This window comes from Pangasianodon hypophthalmus, chromosome 25 (assembly GCF_027358585.1).
Source record: "Pangasianodon hypophthalmus isolate fPanHyp1 chromosome 25, fPanHyp1.pri, whole genome shotgun sequence".
In the NCBI taxonomy this organism is placed as follows: Eukaryota; Metazoa; Chordata; class Actinopteri; order Siluriformes; family Pangasiidae; genus Pangasianodon; species Pangasianodon hypophthalmus.
This window is the reverse complement of record NC_069734.1, coordinates 8,104,397-8,123,166: the sequence shown is the minus strand read 5'-3', so window position 1 is coordinate 8,123,166 and position 18,770 is coordinate 8,104,397. Positions and strand designations below refer to the sequence as shown.

Sequence of the window (18,770 nt, the reverse complement as noted above, 5' to 3'; positions counted from 1 at the left end):
AAAAAAAAAAAAGCAAAAAAGTTTTTAAAAATTCAGTAAAAACATGAAATATATATAGTACGTGATAGGAAAAAGTGTCAAATGACTGTCAATGGATGATAATAAATTTATTTCCCCTTAGAAACCTTTATAATCAAAATATAGTATAGTATATAGTAATACTGTATAATGTGATAATTGCATAATACTTTGTTTAACAGTAAAACATAATAACACTTTTATAACAGTGTGTGTGGGTGTGAGGGTGTGTGGGTGTATGGGTATGTGCGTGAACCTGTCTTTATTTATACTTATAACATCATTAACAGTAAATCAGTGGGGGTGTAAATATTCTAGAAATAATCCGGAAATGTGAAACTCTCTGCATACTAGCACAAAAAAAAAAGAAATGTTAGAAACATTTGCTGTAAAAGTCTGAATAAAGTAATGCCAGCACATTTTGGGTTTATTTTGACTTTAATTACACAGCAATTACATTGTAACAGTAATTCTGCATGTGTAATTACCCCCATTGTATCTGTGTAATTAGATGAATATCCATGCTTTATAACCTGAGGCATCCGTTGGCAAATCCAATTCCGATTTCACCGACATTTTGGACAGTACTGAGGACTTAAGAATATGTGTGTAATCCTTGTCATGTTCAAACGCTCTTCCTCTTGAAAATATTTAGACATGGAGGATTCTCATCAAGAGGAAAAAATGGTGAGGGGATGTTCATGGCTATTATAAAAAGGTAAGGAGAGGGAAAAAAGGGACACAGAATTAAATATACAGGTAATAGTTAATTACCTCTGTCACAGTTATTATCTTTTTCATTTAGATCGCTGTGCATGATCAAGTTTCGATAAAACTTTAAAATGTAGACATGGATGTCAGCTTGTCATCAAAGACGAAGGTATAGCTGACCCTCAACCCCACGAGCCTTCTGATAACAACACTGACCTCTCCCTTTTTGTCCAACCTTTGTGTGCATTCAAATGGAATGAATGTGTTTGGAGATCCTGCTTTTATGCCCCTGCCTTACATAGCATTACTTCAGGTTTCAATAGTGCCTGTTGCAGCATTCAGAACAAACTGCTGTTTAAGGCAATCTTTCCCTCGCTCTTTCTGTCTCTCATGCTGTCGCTCAAAGGCCTTTCATAATGAATTCAGAAACACTATCAAAAGTGGAGCCCCCCTTGTTTATAGAGCCCAATTCCGAGTGAAGAATCTGAAATAACAATGGATTCCTTCCTCAGTCAAACCAATCTTGTAATAGTAATAAGAAATAAAAGAGGAGATGGGAGAAAAAAAAATGTAATAAAGGAAAAGATAGAGCAGACGTAAAAAGGGCTAGAGATTCCATTGAATGAGAAGCATACATTTAGGGTTGATTATTGAGAGGGAGAGGAGAAAGGTCCTTAAAGGACGTTTCTGAGGCAACTCTCTCTCTCTCTCTATCTCTAAACAAGTGTAGTGTTAAAGACAAAAGCGATTGTGTCGACCTTCTTTCACAGTTGAGATGTTATTGTTGATTACTGTAATTCAAGTTTAACTCAAAATTGCAGTGGGTAGGTGGTTTAGAGGTTGGCAGAGCTTGTCGAAGGGAGGCTGGCAGATAAAGCTGCTGTGTGTTAAAGAGAATTAAAAAAAATTATAAAAACCTACAGTTGAGAGAGGAAGTCTGTTCTCAAAGGGTGAGAGCAACAAGTGAGATATTAAAAGTAAAACAGAGGTATAGCATGCCACATCCTGTTGCCTAATGTGCAAACACATATGTGTGCAAGCAAGTGCATACAGTAAAAATACAGTATATTCCCTGTTTCCAAATAAATGGAAACACTCTTCTATCTATTAAATAAAGTTTTTTTTACAATTCAAAAAAATACAGTTTTTTTTTTGGTTTATGCAACTAATAAAACTAATATTACCGTTTTATTTAAACTCGGCCAGTGAATCTAATGCTGCTTCATTTCCTCCCTTGCATTTCTCACCTGTAACTTTGTTGTGGGTTAGAAAAAGTGTATGCTTTTTTTTTACAGCCAGAAGCAGCATTATGTTTGTGCACCATGGAAATGCATGTTTGAATCTATACATCTGAGAATGTATCAGCTAGACTGGTCTGTCACAACTACAGAGAGACCTCAAGGTCAATCTTAAGACACAGCTGTGTCAGTGTGGGGAATGGGGGGGTTACTGGCATCACGCCCTCAGCACCTAAGCTGGGTACCAACATGGGGATTTCAAACGGTGATCACACTTTAACACTAGCAAGGACAAAGAGAGAAAGACAGAAAAAAAAAGGAAAAAGCTTGAGAACTGTTTATACTTTAATGAAATAGAGCTTGTCATAAAACAACCATTACTCATATGAACTCTAAATTAATCAATCATGCTTTTAGAAATGTTCTAAGAGGGTTTTTATGACAGTTGAATTATTGAATATATCACTAAGTTTTACTACAGGAAAACATAAAACCTGATGCAGAATAAATTAGTATAAGTATATAGTTTCTGCTTACAACCAGATAATGTAGCTCATCCTGACAGTTTGACAATAAAGAAAGATTTCACAAGAGTTTATAAAATGGCATGAGTTAAACATCACTGTTTTAAAGTACTTGTAAAAGAGATGCAAAAGACATCAAACTTTCTGCATTAAAATTCATAGCATAATTACTTTCATATCACCCCCTCTCTGGTGAAATGTGTTTAGGTTAAACCATCTCTATAAAAAATAGGCTTTATCTTCCTCTCATTTTCATTAATTCCTAACTGGGGTTGGGGTTGTCTGTTATTATTACTTAGATTAAAATAAGCATAGCCCATTGCATGTTCAAACCCATCTCACTACATGAGGGTGATAAGGGAATAAATAAACAATTTCTCCTGTACTGTCGAAATTAAGTTGCTTAGAGCCTTAAGCTAAGATACAGCCTGCTTTTTTTCTCCACAACTTAAAAGCACATTTTACCATGCAAATGAAGTTCACATTTTTTGACCTGTTTTATATGTGTATCTTTAATTAGTGTCTTGTTTAGCTTAAACCAACTGATTATCACATAGTCATGACCTAATTATCATACAGGCTGCTTAGCTGCAGTGTTATACCGCAAGGAATGAGAAAGTTACCTTTAAAACTTCTGTAATCATTAGCTGCAGCTTCTCTTAATCCCACTAAACACACACTTTATCTCAAAAAAGCTTTGTGTCGCTCAGCTGTGGTAGATCCACTGTCTCTTTCTCTAACATGGAAATGATTTAATCACTAGTAATTGGTCATGTCCTCAAAGCACTTTCATGAGTTTTTACAGTGATATCTGAGAAATGCATGTCATGTGTCATGTCAATTTGCGTCTTTAGCTAAGCAGCTAGTCTAAAGTAAAATCAGTGATTGATGGGTACTTGAAGAGACACATTTAGTCTCCAGGTCATGAGTGAAATGTGGAGCTAAGGTTTGTAGTGTAATTTTTATTTGAGCAAAAATATTTAAACGGTATCATTTGATCACCTTACCCTAACACAAACACATGGGTTTCACAACAAAAAAAATAGTAAGAATAATAATAAAAGGTGACTTTGATTCCTTTTGGTTTCTCACAGGAGAAATGAAAACAACATGCAAAATTAACTCCGAGAACATGTTCTAGCAGTGCAAAATGGGCTGGAATGATAACTACTTGCATTTTATCTTAGCTTGTTATCTATTAAATAAAATGGTCTTACCTGAGGAAGGAGAAGAAGGATGAGGGCTGTCATCCTGCACACTTCCTGTCTGGGAGTGGCCTCCTCCGGCCCCACTCTCCTCTGTCACATTGGATGAGCCTGGGGTGGTGGACCGGCTGATGGACTGGGATTCAGGGTCACTGGCGGAGCCACGCCTCTCATCTAGGCCATGCTGCAGACCCTCTTCAGGGCGCCGGTCCTTGCTATGCACCCGAGAGTGGACCACCATCTGGTGGTAGGTTCTAAATACTCTACCACAGTCAGGGCACTCAGTGGGCTTCTCTTTCATGCTGGCCAAGCTGTACTCAAGCCCCTGGCCAAGGCCCAGACCACCATGGTGAGGCAGGAACTCACGGTGACCATCAAAGCTCCCAGCTTCTTCTTTCATGGACATTATGCTTCCACCAGTCCTTACCCCATGGAGAGTATCAGGGTGGTTCTTCTGCTTGGGGCCATCACTGGAATCAAGAGTAGAGTGCTCATGCTTGTCTTTCCCAAAGGACACTATCCCAGCAGCACTAGCCATTTCTTCCTCTTGCACATGGGCTCCATGGTGCTGATCTTTTGGCATGAAAGAACGCTCCATAGCCATGCTGCGTGCCATGATCTGCCAAGCCTGATAACTATTAAGCGGATCCATTTCTGCCACCTTTGCTGCTGCCTGTAAGCGCTCCATACAACTTGACTTTAGAGGAGGCACCAGGTTCAAGCAACCTAACAGTGAGCGCTTCTCATTCTCCCCCAGACCATGACTCATGCCGGCCATTGGTCCCAGCAGCTTTCCCAGCATTTCTTTCTCTTTCATAGCTATGCCAGCCTTGGCCAACATTTGGTGTTGTTGTTCAGCCAGGCTCTGCTTTTCAGGACTGAGGAAACCACCTTGAAGACAGGAGATGTAACGCGAGTACAGGTTGGCATGGGCTTCTTGTGCTAAGCTGCTTATACTGTTGACAGAGGGCCCATCTTGCTCAGCTCCACCTCCAATCGGAGGCTTACTCTTAATGGCAAGCTTGTTGAGGTGCACCTTCATATGATTTTTTAGAAACCAAGGCTCCTTGAAGCGACGTCCACAGATCTGACAACAGTGCTCAAAGGAGTCCTTGTGCTTGCGCATATGACCCTTCAGGAACCAAGCCTGGCTGAAGATCTGGCCACAGACATCACATCGAAACTCACTGGCAGGCTTTTCTCCACTGCCAGCTCCTGTACCCTGCCCTTGGCATGACTCAGCAGTGATGTGTGCCTTCTCCACATGGCTGATGAGGTCTTCTTCCTGGGAAGCAGCAAACTCACAGAGAGTGCACTTGTAGGGTTTATGAAGGATGCGGATATGACGCTCCAGCTCCTCACGCTTTTTAAACTTGCCTTTGCAAAAGGTACAACGGAAGCCTATGGCTGGGTTAAGTGCCTGCTCATCTTGTTGGTTAGTGCCTGCTGGCTTAGGTGAGGCAGAGGGTTGAGCAAGCCCATCCGATGTGCCTCCCAGACTTGTAGGTGTTAAGAGGCCACATGCAGAGCCAGGCTGTTGCTGGTTTTGGTTCTGCAGACCCAGGTGGGGTGGAAGCGATTGTGAAGGCTGCAGCAAGCTGTTTCTCATTTGCTTATCACGAAGGATGGCACGCTCTTCAAGCTCATGAAGAAGTCGGTTTTCTTCACGTACACGACCACGACCCTTCCCCAGACTACCCAACTTGTGGGTACGGAGGTGAATCTTGAGGTTGCCCTTCTGGGCTGCTCGGTGATCACAGTAGGGACACTTGAAGGGCTTCTCACCAGTGTGGGTGCGCATATGCAGGGAAAGGATGCTGTTGAAGCGGAATCGTTTTCCACATAGTGGGCATGGATACTTGCGATTCTTGCGGGCATCATCTTCTATATCATTCATCTGAGACATGATTCCCAAATTCTGCCCATTGAGGAATTGCTGCAGGTCAACACGGCCATTGAGACCACCTAGGGCACCTGCATCCATGTTACGGTTGAGTTGATTGGCTAGCAGAGCCATCTGGCTGCTAATTGGCTGACTTGCCAGTGCAGCATGTGTTTTTTCATCCAGTGGGGTGGCGGCTTTTTCCTCTGGGATTTGTTGGCGACTTGGAAGGTCAGGAAAGGCGTGGCCAAGTTGGGCAGTCAGCTGATGCAGCTTCTGACTGATTGGGTAGCGGCCATTAAGCATGGCACTGGTGATATGGGTGTCAGCATCTGGGACCGCTGAGGACACACCAAGGCACAAACTAGAGTCTTCCATCCTGCAATTGCAAGGAACAGAAAAGACAGAGATGGCATTAAGTCAGTACATGCCTTTGGATAGTTTTCAGGCAAAATCTATTGTTTGCAATCAACAGAAAATTATAAATGTGAGTCAGGGATGAAAAAAGAGAAAGAAAAGCAATACAAAAAATAAATATCAATTAAAGATTCATATCTAAACTGTCACACTATTTTCATAATTCACAAGTAATATCTACTGTTTGCAAGAATGTAGTTGTGAAGGCTCATTCCACAAAAAGGTGCTTCATTTGAAGAATAGTATCCCCTGTGGTGTGCTAAGGGTCATGTTTCCCAAGTAAACAATATCCCAAACAGGTTTTGGCACAAAGACAAGCACATTTCATCGATCACTAAAGAAGGTGTAAGAGTGGAAAACACTTTAGTGATAAGGTACAATTGAAATATGAATTTGAAAGCTAGAAAACAAATTCTTCTCACACATTTCTTTGGTGCTTTATGCAGTCTGTGTGTGGGGGGGGGAATAGTTAATAACGATGACTGCACTACAGTGACGAGTGTGAAGAAAAAAAGTGAGCTTATCTCCTTCTGATTTATGAAGTACTACATGTACTCACACTTGGGGGAAAAGCTGCAACTCTCAGAACTTTTTTCTCAAACAGTAACACAATTTTTGAGGCAATAATTACCCAGTAAACATGGCAAGGCACTGCATAATTAAACTACTTGGGCCCATCCTATCAGAATTCCTCCAATTACACGCCTTAATGAAACAGAGCAGTGCCATTGTCATGAAGCCGTCGCAATACTACAATTATGATATTAACAATAGCACTTAAAACCAAGGGGTTACTCCAGTAAACACACACCCTTATCTCACTGCTGCGACACTTGTCTTGGCGTAATTTTTCATTAAGAGGCACATTACGTTTGATGCGAATCACTTTGCTCTCGCCTTCAGTTTTTTTTCCCTCTCTCCACTCTCACTCTCGTATGGCTTCCGATGAGTAGAAAACAACAGTTGGCATTATTGAAAGGGTTCCCAATGTATCAGAGGCTTCCCAGGCATTTAAAATGGCCACAGAGCAGCTCAGTGCACCATCAGGATGAAATGAATACACAAGCAGAGTCTGTTGTCATCTGGCACGGTTGTGCAAATTTAGGATGCTGTGCGCTGTCTTAAGGAGGGATAATGGTTTTGCAACATTCCCCTGTGACAAACAGGGTCAAGCTTCAAAAACAATAAAGCGAGATTTGCTTTGGTCAACAAAATATTGTATAATATCTCATTAAGCTGATTAGTATGCAGCTTAGTAACAGTGGCCATGTGCTATAACACATGACTGTAATTATAAAAAAAAAAAATCATTTCAAGGCTGACTGCTAAGTGTTAGCAGGAGAGACATTCCTTTTTAAAAGTCAAAAGCAGGGACAATTACCAGCTATGGAAATGAAGCACCTTTAGTCAAAAACACAACACATTTCATTGATGCCTCACTCCAGTCCTTTTCTCTCTCAAACACACACACACAAAGTGTGATAGGGCAGGAAACTTGTACAGCTTGGTCATTAATAAACCTTTTAAATGGTGAAGATTGACCCAGTTTACCCCAAAGGAGAGCTAATGACTCAGCATCCTGTCTCCTCTGCATGAGCCGATGTTTCAGGATGCTACTTTTTCTACAAGCATATGAATTTTATAGTGTGCAATATTTCACAATATTTTATATGAAGTTATCCACATTTATGCACAAACAGTAGCAGATCATTAAAAACTCAGATGCACACAGTCTGCGTTGTGTTCGGCAGTGGGTGTGGAGCACATATTCGCTGACACTCGGACTTTAAGGACTCTAATAAGGGCTGCCTGTTTGTTAGCTATTTACTCTTCCTACGCTGTGTTGGTTGTGAACTCTTATCGCTCCAACATGAATAAAACACTGTGGTCACTTCCAGTTTGTGCTGAATGCATTGTGGGCTGCTGACGAATGCCATTTCACTTTGTCCCCCTGCTACATCTTTGAGGAATGTAAAGAAAAACAAGGATTGGTTTGGAACAATGCTCTGTAGGTGTATTATGGATTTAATGACTGGTTATGAACACACTCACGCAAGTAGGCATGCATGCTGTACAAATCTACATTGCTAAGCATTTCTGTATGAATTCTCACATTCAGCAAAATATAATTTGGGGAGCATGTTTAAGACAAACATAAATTACTGATGGGTGAATTTTTACATACATATTTAGCTGATCGACTAAATTCAAATATTCAGCTGAAGTCAATAATGTCAGGCTGATATTTAGTTTTATGCTAGCGCTCATGACTCTGGAGTTTCCTCAGCCAGAGAACTGTTAAAATTGATGTTAAAATTAGTTTGACTTGCTTTTTGCTGTCCCTGCAGATATTAGATGAAGGCTCTTTGAAAGTGGCTGCCATGCACACTGCTTTCTGCAATAGAAATGTATGATTTCAGCAAGGCCTGATGAGCTGTTGCTCATTTGGAGAGATAGCAGCTTGCCCTTTTCTTCAATTTGATTTCCTCCTTTATCTTTACCATATAACAAAGGCAGATAGACAAAGGAACATTGTGAAATGAACTGATGAATCCAGTTTGTTTTTGAACATACCCTCACTGACGAGTGTATGCAAATGAAGTGCATTAATATGCTTTTCTTGCTCCCAAGTCGTTCCAGTTTTTTTTTTTATTAAAAAAAGGGCATTTCGTATAGTTAGAAATGTAACGTGCTTGCCGAGACATAAAAACTGTTTCTCTTACACTCATATATATACACACATCCATGTACACACACGCGCGCGCACACACGCACACACACACACACACACACACAATGCAATCTTTTAAAAGGCCATCCAAAAAAATCCTCTGTGGGAATACTCGGTGAGAGGCATCACTATGGTGCAATTATCTACAACATGCATATTTTCAACTGTATAATCAGTAAAAGCTCTATGCCAAGAGCCTTATCTCTAAAGAAACATAGGAATTAAAACTATGTCATATTAGTGCTCTTAAATTCTACAATACTGGCATAGTTAATCCATATACAATAACAACCCCAAACTGAATTTGCAGAATCAGGGTCCATTTTTCAGAATAATGCAGATATCGCTACATTTATCATTATCACCACTTGATTTAGCTTCTTTTGCAATCTTATTTATAATGAAAAAATGTATAATATCAGCTTTGCAGATGTGATCTCTAAACCCTGTAACACTTCTAGCGGTTTCCTCTATTATATTTCTTTGCACTATGACCCAGATAAAAATAGAAGAAGAATATATCAGAGCTGTAATCTTTAAAATAACTCAAGCTTATCTGTATCTATAACTCTTACAGCTGTTAGCCTAGCCTCACCTATTTGCAAGCGTGCCATTGGTTGGTGGTCCACAGCAGACACACTTCCTAGCTCTTCCTTCTTGTGGACTCTTAATTTCCCTGTTCAGGTCTGGGACAGCCGCTCAGCAGCTGTGAGGCTGAGAGAAGGTCTGTGTGTGTGTGTGCATGTGTGTGTCTGTGTGTGTGTGTTTCTTTTTTTTCTAGTACCTGCCACACATAGTCTAAGAGCAGCCGCACGCTCTAATTAATGCTAACTTTCTCACCAAGCTTTTTAAAAGCCACCGAGACTTCCTCTGTTGGTGTGTTCTCACACGGGAGCCAGTGGCATGCATGTCTGTGGTTAATACACAGCCTTTCAAGCAACACGGCAAAACAACCGGATTTGTGTCTTATCTTATGCTTAACTTTCTGTCTTGCACTGCAAATTGCTCTGCACCACACACCTTAATTAGAAAGTAAAAACCGACACTGTGTATCCTTGTAGGCCTGAATTTTGTTATGTATATTATCTCATCCAGTGACTGCTAGCAACTGCGCTTAATGTGCTTAAACTGTATTATTACCTTTGCGGGTTATGCATCACAGATGTCATTTGTTTACATTAGACATTCAGATACAATGTTAGTTCACACAGCACTCTAACCTAAACTTTTACCTTTGCCTTTACTAAGATGGTTGTGCTAACTGTCTGTGATCTGACTGTGGTTTTACTGAAAATGAGCAAGATGCATTTACAAAACTGCATTAATATTTGTTACTTCAGCTTTAATCTCTAAGACTCAAATGAAACTGTTATGCATGTTCTCCTCACTGATTCTGTTTATTAGTAACTAATAACTATTAAAATTGATTTTCAAATAGGAGAAAGCTGGGGAAAATAGTAATACACAACTGCCCACATATGAGGATCCTTCTGGTGGGAAACCAGCTGGATGTCACTGCAGGTAAATTCTGAAAAACAGCCAAACAGAAAACCACCTGAAAAATTGGGTTTTGACATTTGGTTACAGTGGTTTATCTCTACTTTAAGAAAATATAAATGTATTTTACCAAAAATGACAAATGGTCAACAGATGTCTCAAATAATAGTAGTTAAGTGTGATATCCTCACATAGTGAATGTCAAGATTTTATCACGTTTTTCCTTATCTACATGACATAGAGCAACAGACACAAGACTAATCATTTCAGTTCGCAATCAGATAGTGGTTATCAAAATGGCTGCAATGCCCTTGCGTCATCACATCATCATCAAATCAGAGAAGAGCACCTATACACTCAGTACAGATTATAGCAGACAAAGTTTAAAATCTTTAAATGACCTAATAAAATGACATTAGTAACAAGAAATTCAGTCAAAAGAACAGAACTGCCTGAATTAATAATCAATGTTAGAGATCAGTCAAGTGAAGAGACGACGATGAGGTTCATGTTTAAATGCCGGGAGTGACTTTCACCTCATGTGATGAGACAGAGACTGATGTAGAAGATGCTGATAATTAAAGTGAGATTAAAGTGTTATTTTCCATTGTAAACTTATAATTCTTTAAAATTTTGCATGTTGTTATACCATAAGTAGATAAGGTTATAAATGCAGAGGTGGGTGGGGCGTCTTCAGCAAATAACATTTTGGAACAAAATAACTTGCTTTATGTATACTTCTAAGAGAACATGTCTGACTTGTTTCAAAAACAGCAAAATAAAAATGTAACATCATGATCCAGTGACTTTAGGCGCTCATGTCCTTGAGCTGATCCCCTGCTGGATCTCACAAATCAGGGTGAAGTGCGTAAGTACAGCTCCATAAAACGCACACCACTACAACTGAGCCTTGAACTGGCTCTGTAAAAGGCAACTTTTGAAGTATGCTCCACCTCATGGAGGACATAAAACACATCTTTTCTATATGCACAACATCATGTAGTGCACTAAAATGATTTCATGATTTTAATTATACTCCTGCTCCATTTTTTTCCTATATTCATGTAAAGAAAAGAAGTAAGAAACAATCAGCTAATCATCTGAGTAATGTAGATCATTATTAGTTATTTTGTAATCTTGAGCCTATACTGATCAAAATTCATTGACTAATTACTATGAGGTACCATGTTAATTACTTATAATGGAGGTCATCATCATTAATAAATCAATCATTATTTACTCAGCTTAAAAGTCAGCCCAAGTTCCACCCGGTCATTAATGACTTTGATATAAAAAAATGAGGTGAAGAATTCAAAAGTGGTCGCCATATGGTGCATATCTAATGTGAGGATATGATGTGCACGCCATGTATTTATGGACGTATGGGAAGAAATGCACGATAGATAAATCATGAGCATATCGTGGCTCGAATCCCACTTTGTGCATATTAGTGTCTCAGGCCTCTCTCTCTCGCACTCTCTCTCTCTCTCTCTCTCACTCTCTCTCTCTTTCGCTCTCTCTCTCTGTTTAGTCTATTGCAGGTGGTCTTCAGAATGCATCTAATTAATCCAATAAAACGTGCCTTGTTTTTCTTCCTCTCGATGCTCTTTGACTGAACTGGATTATTAGTGGCTGTAATGAGGCATTAAGGCAAGGTTCCCAGCACAAGAACTAAACTGAATCAAATGCAAAGACACACAGGCTGAAAGAACAAAGCCATTTTCATTGTGGCTCGTCACAAAATGGAGGTGGTGTTTGTGTATTTGTGGTTAAAACAGAAAACAGTTTGTATGGCCTAATTATAGGAGTACGATTGCAGACTCTACAACAAGCACTATATAACAGTCATGAATATATTTGGCTTGGGTAACCTTACTCTTTTTGCTTTCCCCCCTCCTTATTTCTCATAATTCTCTCTCTCTCCTTCTCTCCCTCTCTCGCTGCCTTACACAATATATCATTGAGGAGGTCTTAAGAGAACTTTTCAACAGGTAGTTCAGCTTTCAGCTCATCTCTACAGATCAGTATGAGGCTACGAAAAAAAGGAGAGGAGGAAGAAAAGAGAGAAAAATGCTGCTCTTTTCATCCCTATGTCAGACAGGCTTGTTGGGATGCCAGAGGAGGCGAGATCAATGGGAGACCAGAGAATTCCCACAGTTCATTGTGCTGCTTCGCCGCATCATCATCGTCATCATCATCTTACGCCGGTCAAAAGCTCAAAGCATCCCTTTATGCTATCTATTCACAGTGTTATCCTGAAGTACAGCAGATGTACTGTGTGTGTGCGTTTGTGTATGTGTGTTGTGCAATGGTATTCACAGCAGTGTGTGGGGACTCCTGCCTGTAGATTTTACGCTGTGTGTAGGGAGGAAGATTAATAACTTTGAGCATTTGTTAAGCAGACAGCAGGCTGGAGAAGAGTGTTGGTGGGGGTCTTGAAATGAAGATGTGTGGGGTGCTTCAAAAAGGTGTTCATCTCACATACAAACATGTAATGAATACACGTGTTTGCTGTTTTCTCTGATTAATAGAAGAGTCATACTTTCACACTGGGCTTGATTGCAAGTTTTTCTTGTCCAAAAAATGGGAAAAAAGCAACTAACTCTGGTAGTTGCAACAGTAAGGCAAACTTCTACATAAGAGAACAAGAAACAGAAAACCTACATAGGCTTGGACTATGCAGTTCATATTATTATGCTCTTTTCTCAGGTTTGTGTGTCAGAATTACACAGAAGTCAAATCTGATGTAACGCACCAAAAGCACACTGAGCTCAGGGGTCATCCATCCTCAAGGCCTTGTACGGTTATCCCAGCGATCCCAAATATCGCAAATCAAACATGGTTTCACAATTTCATAACTATTTACACAGATCAAATTAAATAAGAGGTTAATAAAAGGTTAGGGTTAGGGTTACGTAAGGTTAGGGTTAGGAGTCAGGTTAGTATTTGCCCAATCTTTAATGACTTCAAGGCTGGATTATACTTTAAACATGTACACAAGATGGCTGCCTGTGGTCATTTGAAGCATTACTTACGCAGGTCCTCAAAAATGAACATTATGCATCGTGCAATACCAACGTAAACAGTGAGGGCAGTACAGCACCTTGTGCCACTGTGTCCACAAATGAATAAATAAAAAAGCTTTGTGTCTCAAATCACATACTTACTGTTCCAGACAGTTATTGCGTGCTAACAGTAATTGGTTTTCATATTATGCTTCCTGTTTGAATTTTAAAAGCCTCTCACTTAGTTTTCAAACCTACTGAGACATCTGTTTTGTGTACCAGTCTTCTGAATTTTCTAGATTAGTAAATACTTTTGAATGTAAGGTCGTAGTTTTCAATTTGAGACATAGTTCATGACCACAATCACAACACCGGTGGAAAGATTTAACAGAGCTCATCGGCATGTTTAAAACTGAGGTGTATATTACAGTCTGACCTGGAAACCAAATGGACAGGGATGTTTTGGCTACGATATGCCATCTAGTGGATGTTGCTTTTAATCCTCCAGATGTACATAAAGTACGGAGAAGAGTATGTAAACAGCAACGCTTGTATGGCTGCTGCTTCTGCATGTGCACGCAAAGTCATGCATCAAGTATAAATCATCTTTGTTGGTATGAAATCAAATAAAATGATTGAATTTATACAATTTTCTGATTAGCACACATCACAAAAACAGGACTTTATTAGCAAAATAAACCTGATGAAAAATGTTTTATTTAAATGAGTAATTGCAATTTATGTAGTAGCAATCTGGATTTCTTCCATTTTTTATAAAACAATGCAAAGCTGAAGGTGTGAAACCATATTAAACAAAATTCTGAAATGTTTTGGACAAGTGTAATTCTTAAAGTGTAAATTGTTACCTTTGTGATATTTGTTCCATTACAATCTAAGGATTTGATCCTTTTTTTTTTGTAGCATGTGCGTTCCCTTGCAAGTAGTGGCAAACATAGTTTACCTTTCCCGAAACCTTCAAATGTCAGTATAACCCCTGAATAAGTGAATATCAGAAATAATTGCTGCTTTCTTTTCGCCCATGCTGGTTCTGTTCGTATGAGTTTTGCATAATGACTTCAACAAGGGGTGTTGTTTTGACAGGTGGTGAAATCAAGTCGGGAGGAGAGGGAGACAAGGTTCAATTTAGTTTGTGAATCTTTTAATTGTTGCATGGCTAATTAAAATAAAAGCATGTGGGAGAGAGAGAGAGACAGAACAAATCTCCTTAACACGCTACACTATTTACCACTGCTTGTGTGCATACATGGGCTCTAAATTGTGTCTTCAGGCAGTTAGATGTATGCACAACTGAAACAGAGAAAAGAAAGAGAGAGAGAGAAAAAAAGATCTGCTGCTACTTCCATGTACTCACTACCTCTTCATAACTGGAGTCACAAAACAAAACAAATGTATGGCTAATTAGAGGTACTCATTATGGAAGGCAAGACGAGTAATTATTTTACATCACGCCGCCATTAATTGAATGATTCTTCAGTGTCTTTTGAAAATCTCTTCTTTTTTTGTCTCGTTCTTTTTCCCCCTTACATGAAAGACGATAAGAAAAGACAAGACCATAAACAGGTAGAGGAGCCATATGCTCTTGACTGAAAAAGCACTTCTGTCATGACAAATGGGCTTTTTAAATATTGAACCACTGCATGTCTTTTTAATACGGGTGGTGTTAAATCTGCTTTGTGCCGTCACTTTGATAAACTCCCTCCAGCGAATCTGAAAGTTTCATTTCGAAGAGAAGCTCTCTGTCACGCCCGTTATGCAACTCTTCTGGGTATGTCCATAAAGCATGCTTTTTAAAAGGCACATCCTGTTTAAGAAAAGCCAGTAATCTTATCAAAACCATCAGGAAGTCAGACTTCAGTGGAAATGCTAGCAATTCTTTGCATATGTTACAATATTTTTGTACTGCTATTGTTTGCAGCTGTGAGTTGTACCAAGGCCAAATGATAATGCAATGTTTTTCTCCTCTCCATACAGTTCAACATTAGTCATAATGTTCATATCTGTCAGTCACCACTGAACAGTTAAAGTGAGGAGTGGAGGATGTAAAGAAAGTGCTTTCCTTGTTAAGAGCAAATTGTGTTTTAGTGTAAGCTATCCAAGAGTCTCCGGAGAAACCAAGAGGGTGGAGGACCTAAGGGAGAGCAGGGTTTGAAAGGTCCATGTTTACTTATCGCTCTTTGTCGGAAATGGCATGGCTACTTATTCCAGGACAAGTGAAAAGAAAGAAAGAGACAGAAAAGGAGACAGTCCTTTATTGTACAAGCTGCACTCTGAGACACAGGTAAGTGTTTGACATCTAAAACAGAACTGGTCAACAGTGGTAATGTGAAATCTACTCCAGAAGTTTTATTTGTGAGCAGGTGCTTCACAGAGATCTATAAACATTCAAAAATGGAGACGATTCTGGCTCAGACTCTGTATATGTAACGTTTCTGACAGATAAAGCGGGAGTCGGTTTGACCTAGAAATACCATCCTGCCGCACGATGCCCACTGCACTGGCCTTTAGGTTGTCTGCACTCAATACAGAGAGAGAGAGAGAGAGAGAGAGAGAGAGAGATCAGGGAGAAACAGCCAGGTTTGGCCACAAAGATGGAATCCAGACATCTCTCCCCACTTCATCCTCTCTCTCTCTCTCTCTCTCTCTCTCCACATTTTTATCATTGCTTGCTGCCCTGTTTGACCTTGAACATGATCACTTACTCATCCTCTTTCAAAGGCCACTGTCACAGCTGCTGTACAAAGAAGAAACACAAGATAGAAGGCGTGGAGTGAAAAAGAAAGAAAAAGAAAGAAAGAAAGAAAGAAAGAGAGGCATAAGTGTGTCAGTATAACTTTCTACAGAAAAGAATCTGTCTCACTTCTCTAAATGTGTGTTAAGTTGAAACATGTCATCTTTTCCTCTGTTCTGCTTGTGTTGTGACTGCCGTGTTAGCGTGTTGCGTGTGTTGCCATGGCTGCACACGCCTGCTAGCTTGTTTAACATTGCCAACCTGTGCATGAGCGATGCTGGATAGGTTGTGACCTCTGTGTACACTCCCACTGTCTGAAGCTCCACAGATGGGAGGATTTTATAGGCTGTTTATACAGCTCACGCCGAGATTAATTACAGTACAGTCATCATAAATCCACCACTGGTGTGGACTGAGAAGTAGGAAGAAATGTAGAAAAACTGGAGAATGTTTACTCTTAAATGTAATCGTGATTAGGAAATTTCATGGCACGGAGTTGAAGAATTTGTAGTATAGCAAATTGTTAAGTCATTTTCAGAACACTGGAGAAGACCCTGGATGAAAGCACAGGTGGAGAGCTGAGGTATTCAGTACGACTGGAGTAAAGTGTTATTGCTGCTAAACTGCTGCCTGAGACACTTCAGGAAGCTCTGAAAAGGGACTTCATCAGCTCCAGCTTCTGACAAAAGCAGGAAAACCTCTTTCTCTCTCTCTCACACACACACACACACACACACACAATTTACCAGCCCAAGGGGTTGACACTGCCACCCTGCCTACATCATCCATGTACGTAGAGAGGCTTAATCTGTCTCACCCTCCGCCATTTCAGAAGACCCTGATTCTTGTTTGTGCACCCCTCCTCCTTTCTCTCCATCTTTCTCTCTCTCCTTCTCTTCCCTCCCTCTCTTCCCCACCTCCCTCTCCATATTTTCTCTCCTGCATCTGATTAAGTTAACAATGTGGCGTTATTTGCATGCTGATTTGGCGAGGTCCCTCTCCTCACCGCTTGCTCTCACAAACACACAGGCTGGATGGCGGTAATGTGATAGCACAGCAGCCAGCCGATGCAATCTCTCCCCCCTTCAAACCCAGGTGCGCGCTATCCACTTCCCCCTTAATTCCCTCCCTGCTCATATTTTACTCCTCTTTTATTTTTTCCCTTCATCCTTCTGAGTCGTATAAGGGTTATATTATAATCAAATCTGGTTGCAAAAAGAAAAGGCGGGGGGGATACGCTGTCTTTTTTTATTAATTATAGACCGCGGCTGATGCGGATGTATTCCGAAAGCATCTTCAAAATAGGTCGACATACAGTTTTCTATTCTTATCACATTTAAATGTCAACATGGTGCAAAGCTCTACAAATTAGTTCAGGCAGACTTCAACCCCCATTTAACATTTAGAGCTCCGTTCTGTAAGCCCCCAATGTGTGATTCAAATCAGTTTACACACACGCATAAAAAGAGAGCCATGCGTCTTTCAAACTTCTCATTTCAATACTGGTATTATTGCCAACCTTTGCCAAGTAATATGCTGGCAGGGAAAGGAAAAAAAAGGAGATATGATATAAAGCAACAGAAACAATGCATTAGCTTTCATGAATTATAGATCCACCATTCTGCACGAGATCTAGGATTTTTCTGCGTCTCTGCATACAACCCAGGAAGAGATAAATAAATCAGAATGCCACAGTCATTCTTTTTACAAATATTGGGATAATAATGTCCACATAAAACTCACAGAGTGTCTCATTTGAAAGGAAATCTATGCAAAATCCTTCCAGAAAGGCACGTGTCAATAAAACCAACCTCAAAATTTTTCTAAACGCTGTCAGTGAAGATATTTTGTGAATATTATAAAACTGGTATTGACTTTAGAGCTAGACATAAACTTAACAGAATGAATTGAAAGATTTCTAATTTTTAAACCAACACTGGTCAGTAATTTACCATGATTAAATAGCTTCATTTCTGTCACTGTAATTTTATAGCTGTATCCACACATTCTCCTGTTCCTCTATTTAGTCTATTTAGCCATGGGTTCAGGGTTCCTGATGGGTCATTTCTCGGCCTGGCCACCCATATTGAGCTCCTCAGTTCCTCTAGTGACTCAGCATTACAGTGCAAAGGAGCTCCGGGCCTGAGGGAACACTTTTACACCTTGAGTTGTTTGGCGGCACGGGCTAAACGCGACCCTGCAAGCCGTGGCTTTAGTGAGGGAGGACAGGATGTGCTTCTCATGCTTCATTACTCCGCACTCCCTATCTGAGTTCCCCAGTCATCGGCATTAGGATGGAAATAGCCCAGTTGAAACTCCCTCACCCTCGTAAATCCAGCTCTCCACCAGAGACCACTGATTCAGAGAGACAGAGAGACTGCATGCCAGGCTTTCAGAATATCAGGACCTCTTGGACTTGCCCGTGAACCTGTCTCTGAACAGTTTACCTACTCTAGCCTTTCATCATTTGAGACAGTTACAACAACAGAAAGTAGGTCTAAAAGTCCTGCAGACAATTGTGTTGACCTTCTACCTATATTTATAAAACTACTGGCACTGTACTGCTACCATTACATCCCTATATTACCAGGGGTCCTAGTCACAAAATAGGGGTCCATATGTAAAGCACCAACCCCTCTGTGACTCACATCAGTTCTGGGCTCTTTAAAAGTGCTAATGGAGCCTTTCTCTCTGTGTGTGCTCTGGGTGTGCCTAATACGGCTATGGCCAAATGTCAGAGGAGTTATATATCCCTTTATGCCCAGATGGGGCCAGAGGGGTTTAATTGACTAT

The 18,770-nt window shown here is 40.2% G+C and overlaps 1 protein-coding gene across 7 annotated transcripts in view; it reads right to left on the bottom strand.

Annotated features, from left to right (window-relative positions):
- znf536 (zinc finger protein 536) overlaps positions 1 to 18,770 on the bottom strand; it is a 175,371-nt gene that overhangs the window by 87,423 nt on the left and 69,178 nt on the right. For 6 of the 7 annotated variants that reach the window (XM_034299641.2, XM_034299646.2, XM_034299647.2 and 3 more), the window contains one exon: positions 3,709 to 5,957. In XM_034299641.2, coding sequence (XP_034155532.1) covers positions 3,709 to 5,956 — 2,248 coding nt within the window. In that variant the 5' untranslated portion in view covers position 5,957. Of the gene's footprint in view, positions 1 to 3,708; positions 5,958 to 9,321; positions 16,849 to 18,770 lie in introns of those variants that run through there. The other variant, XM_034299645.2, reaches the window with a different exon arrangement.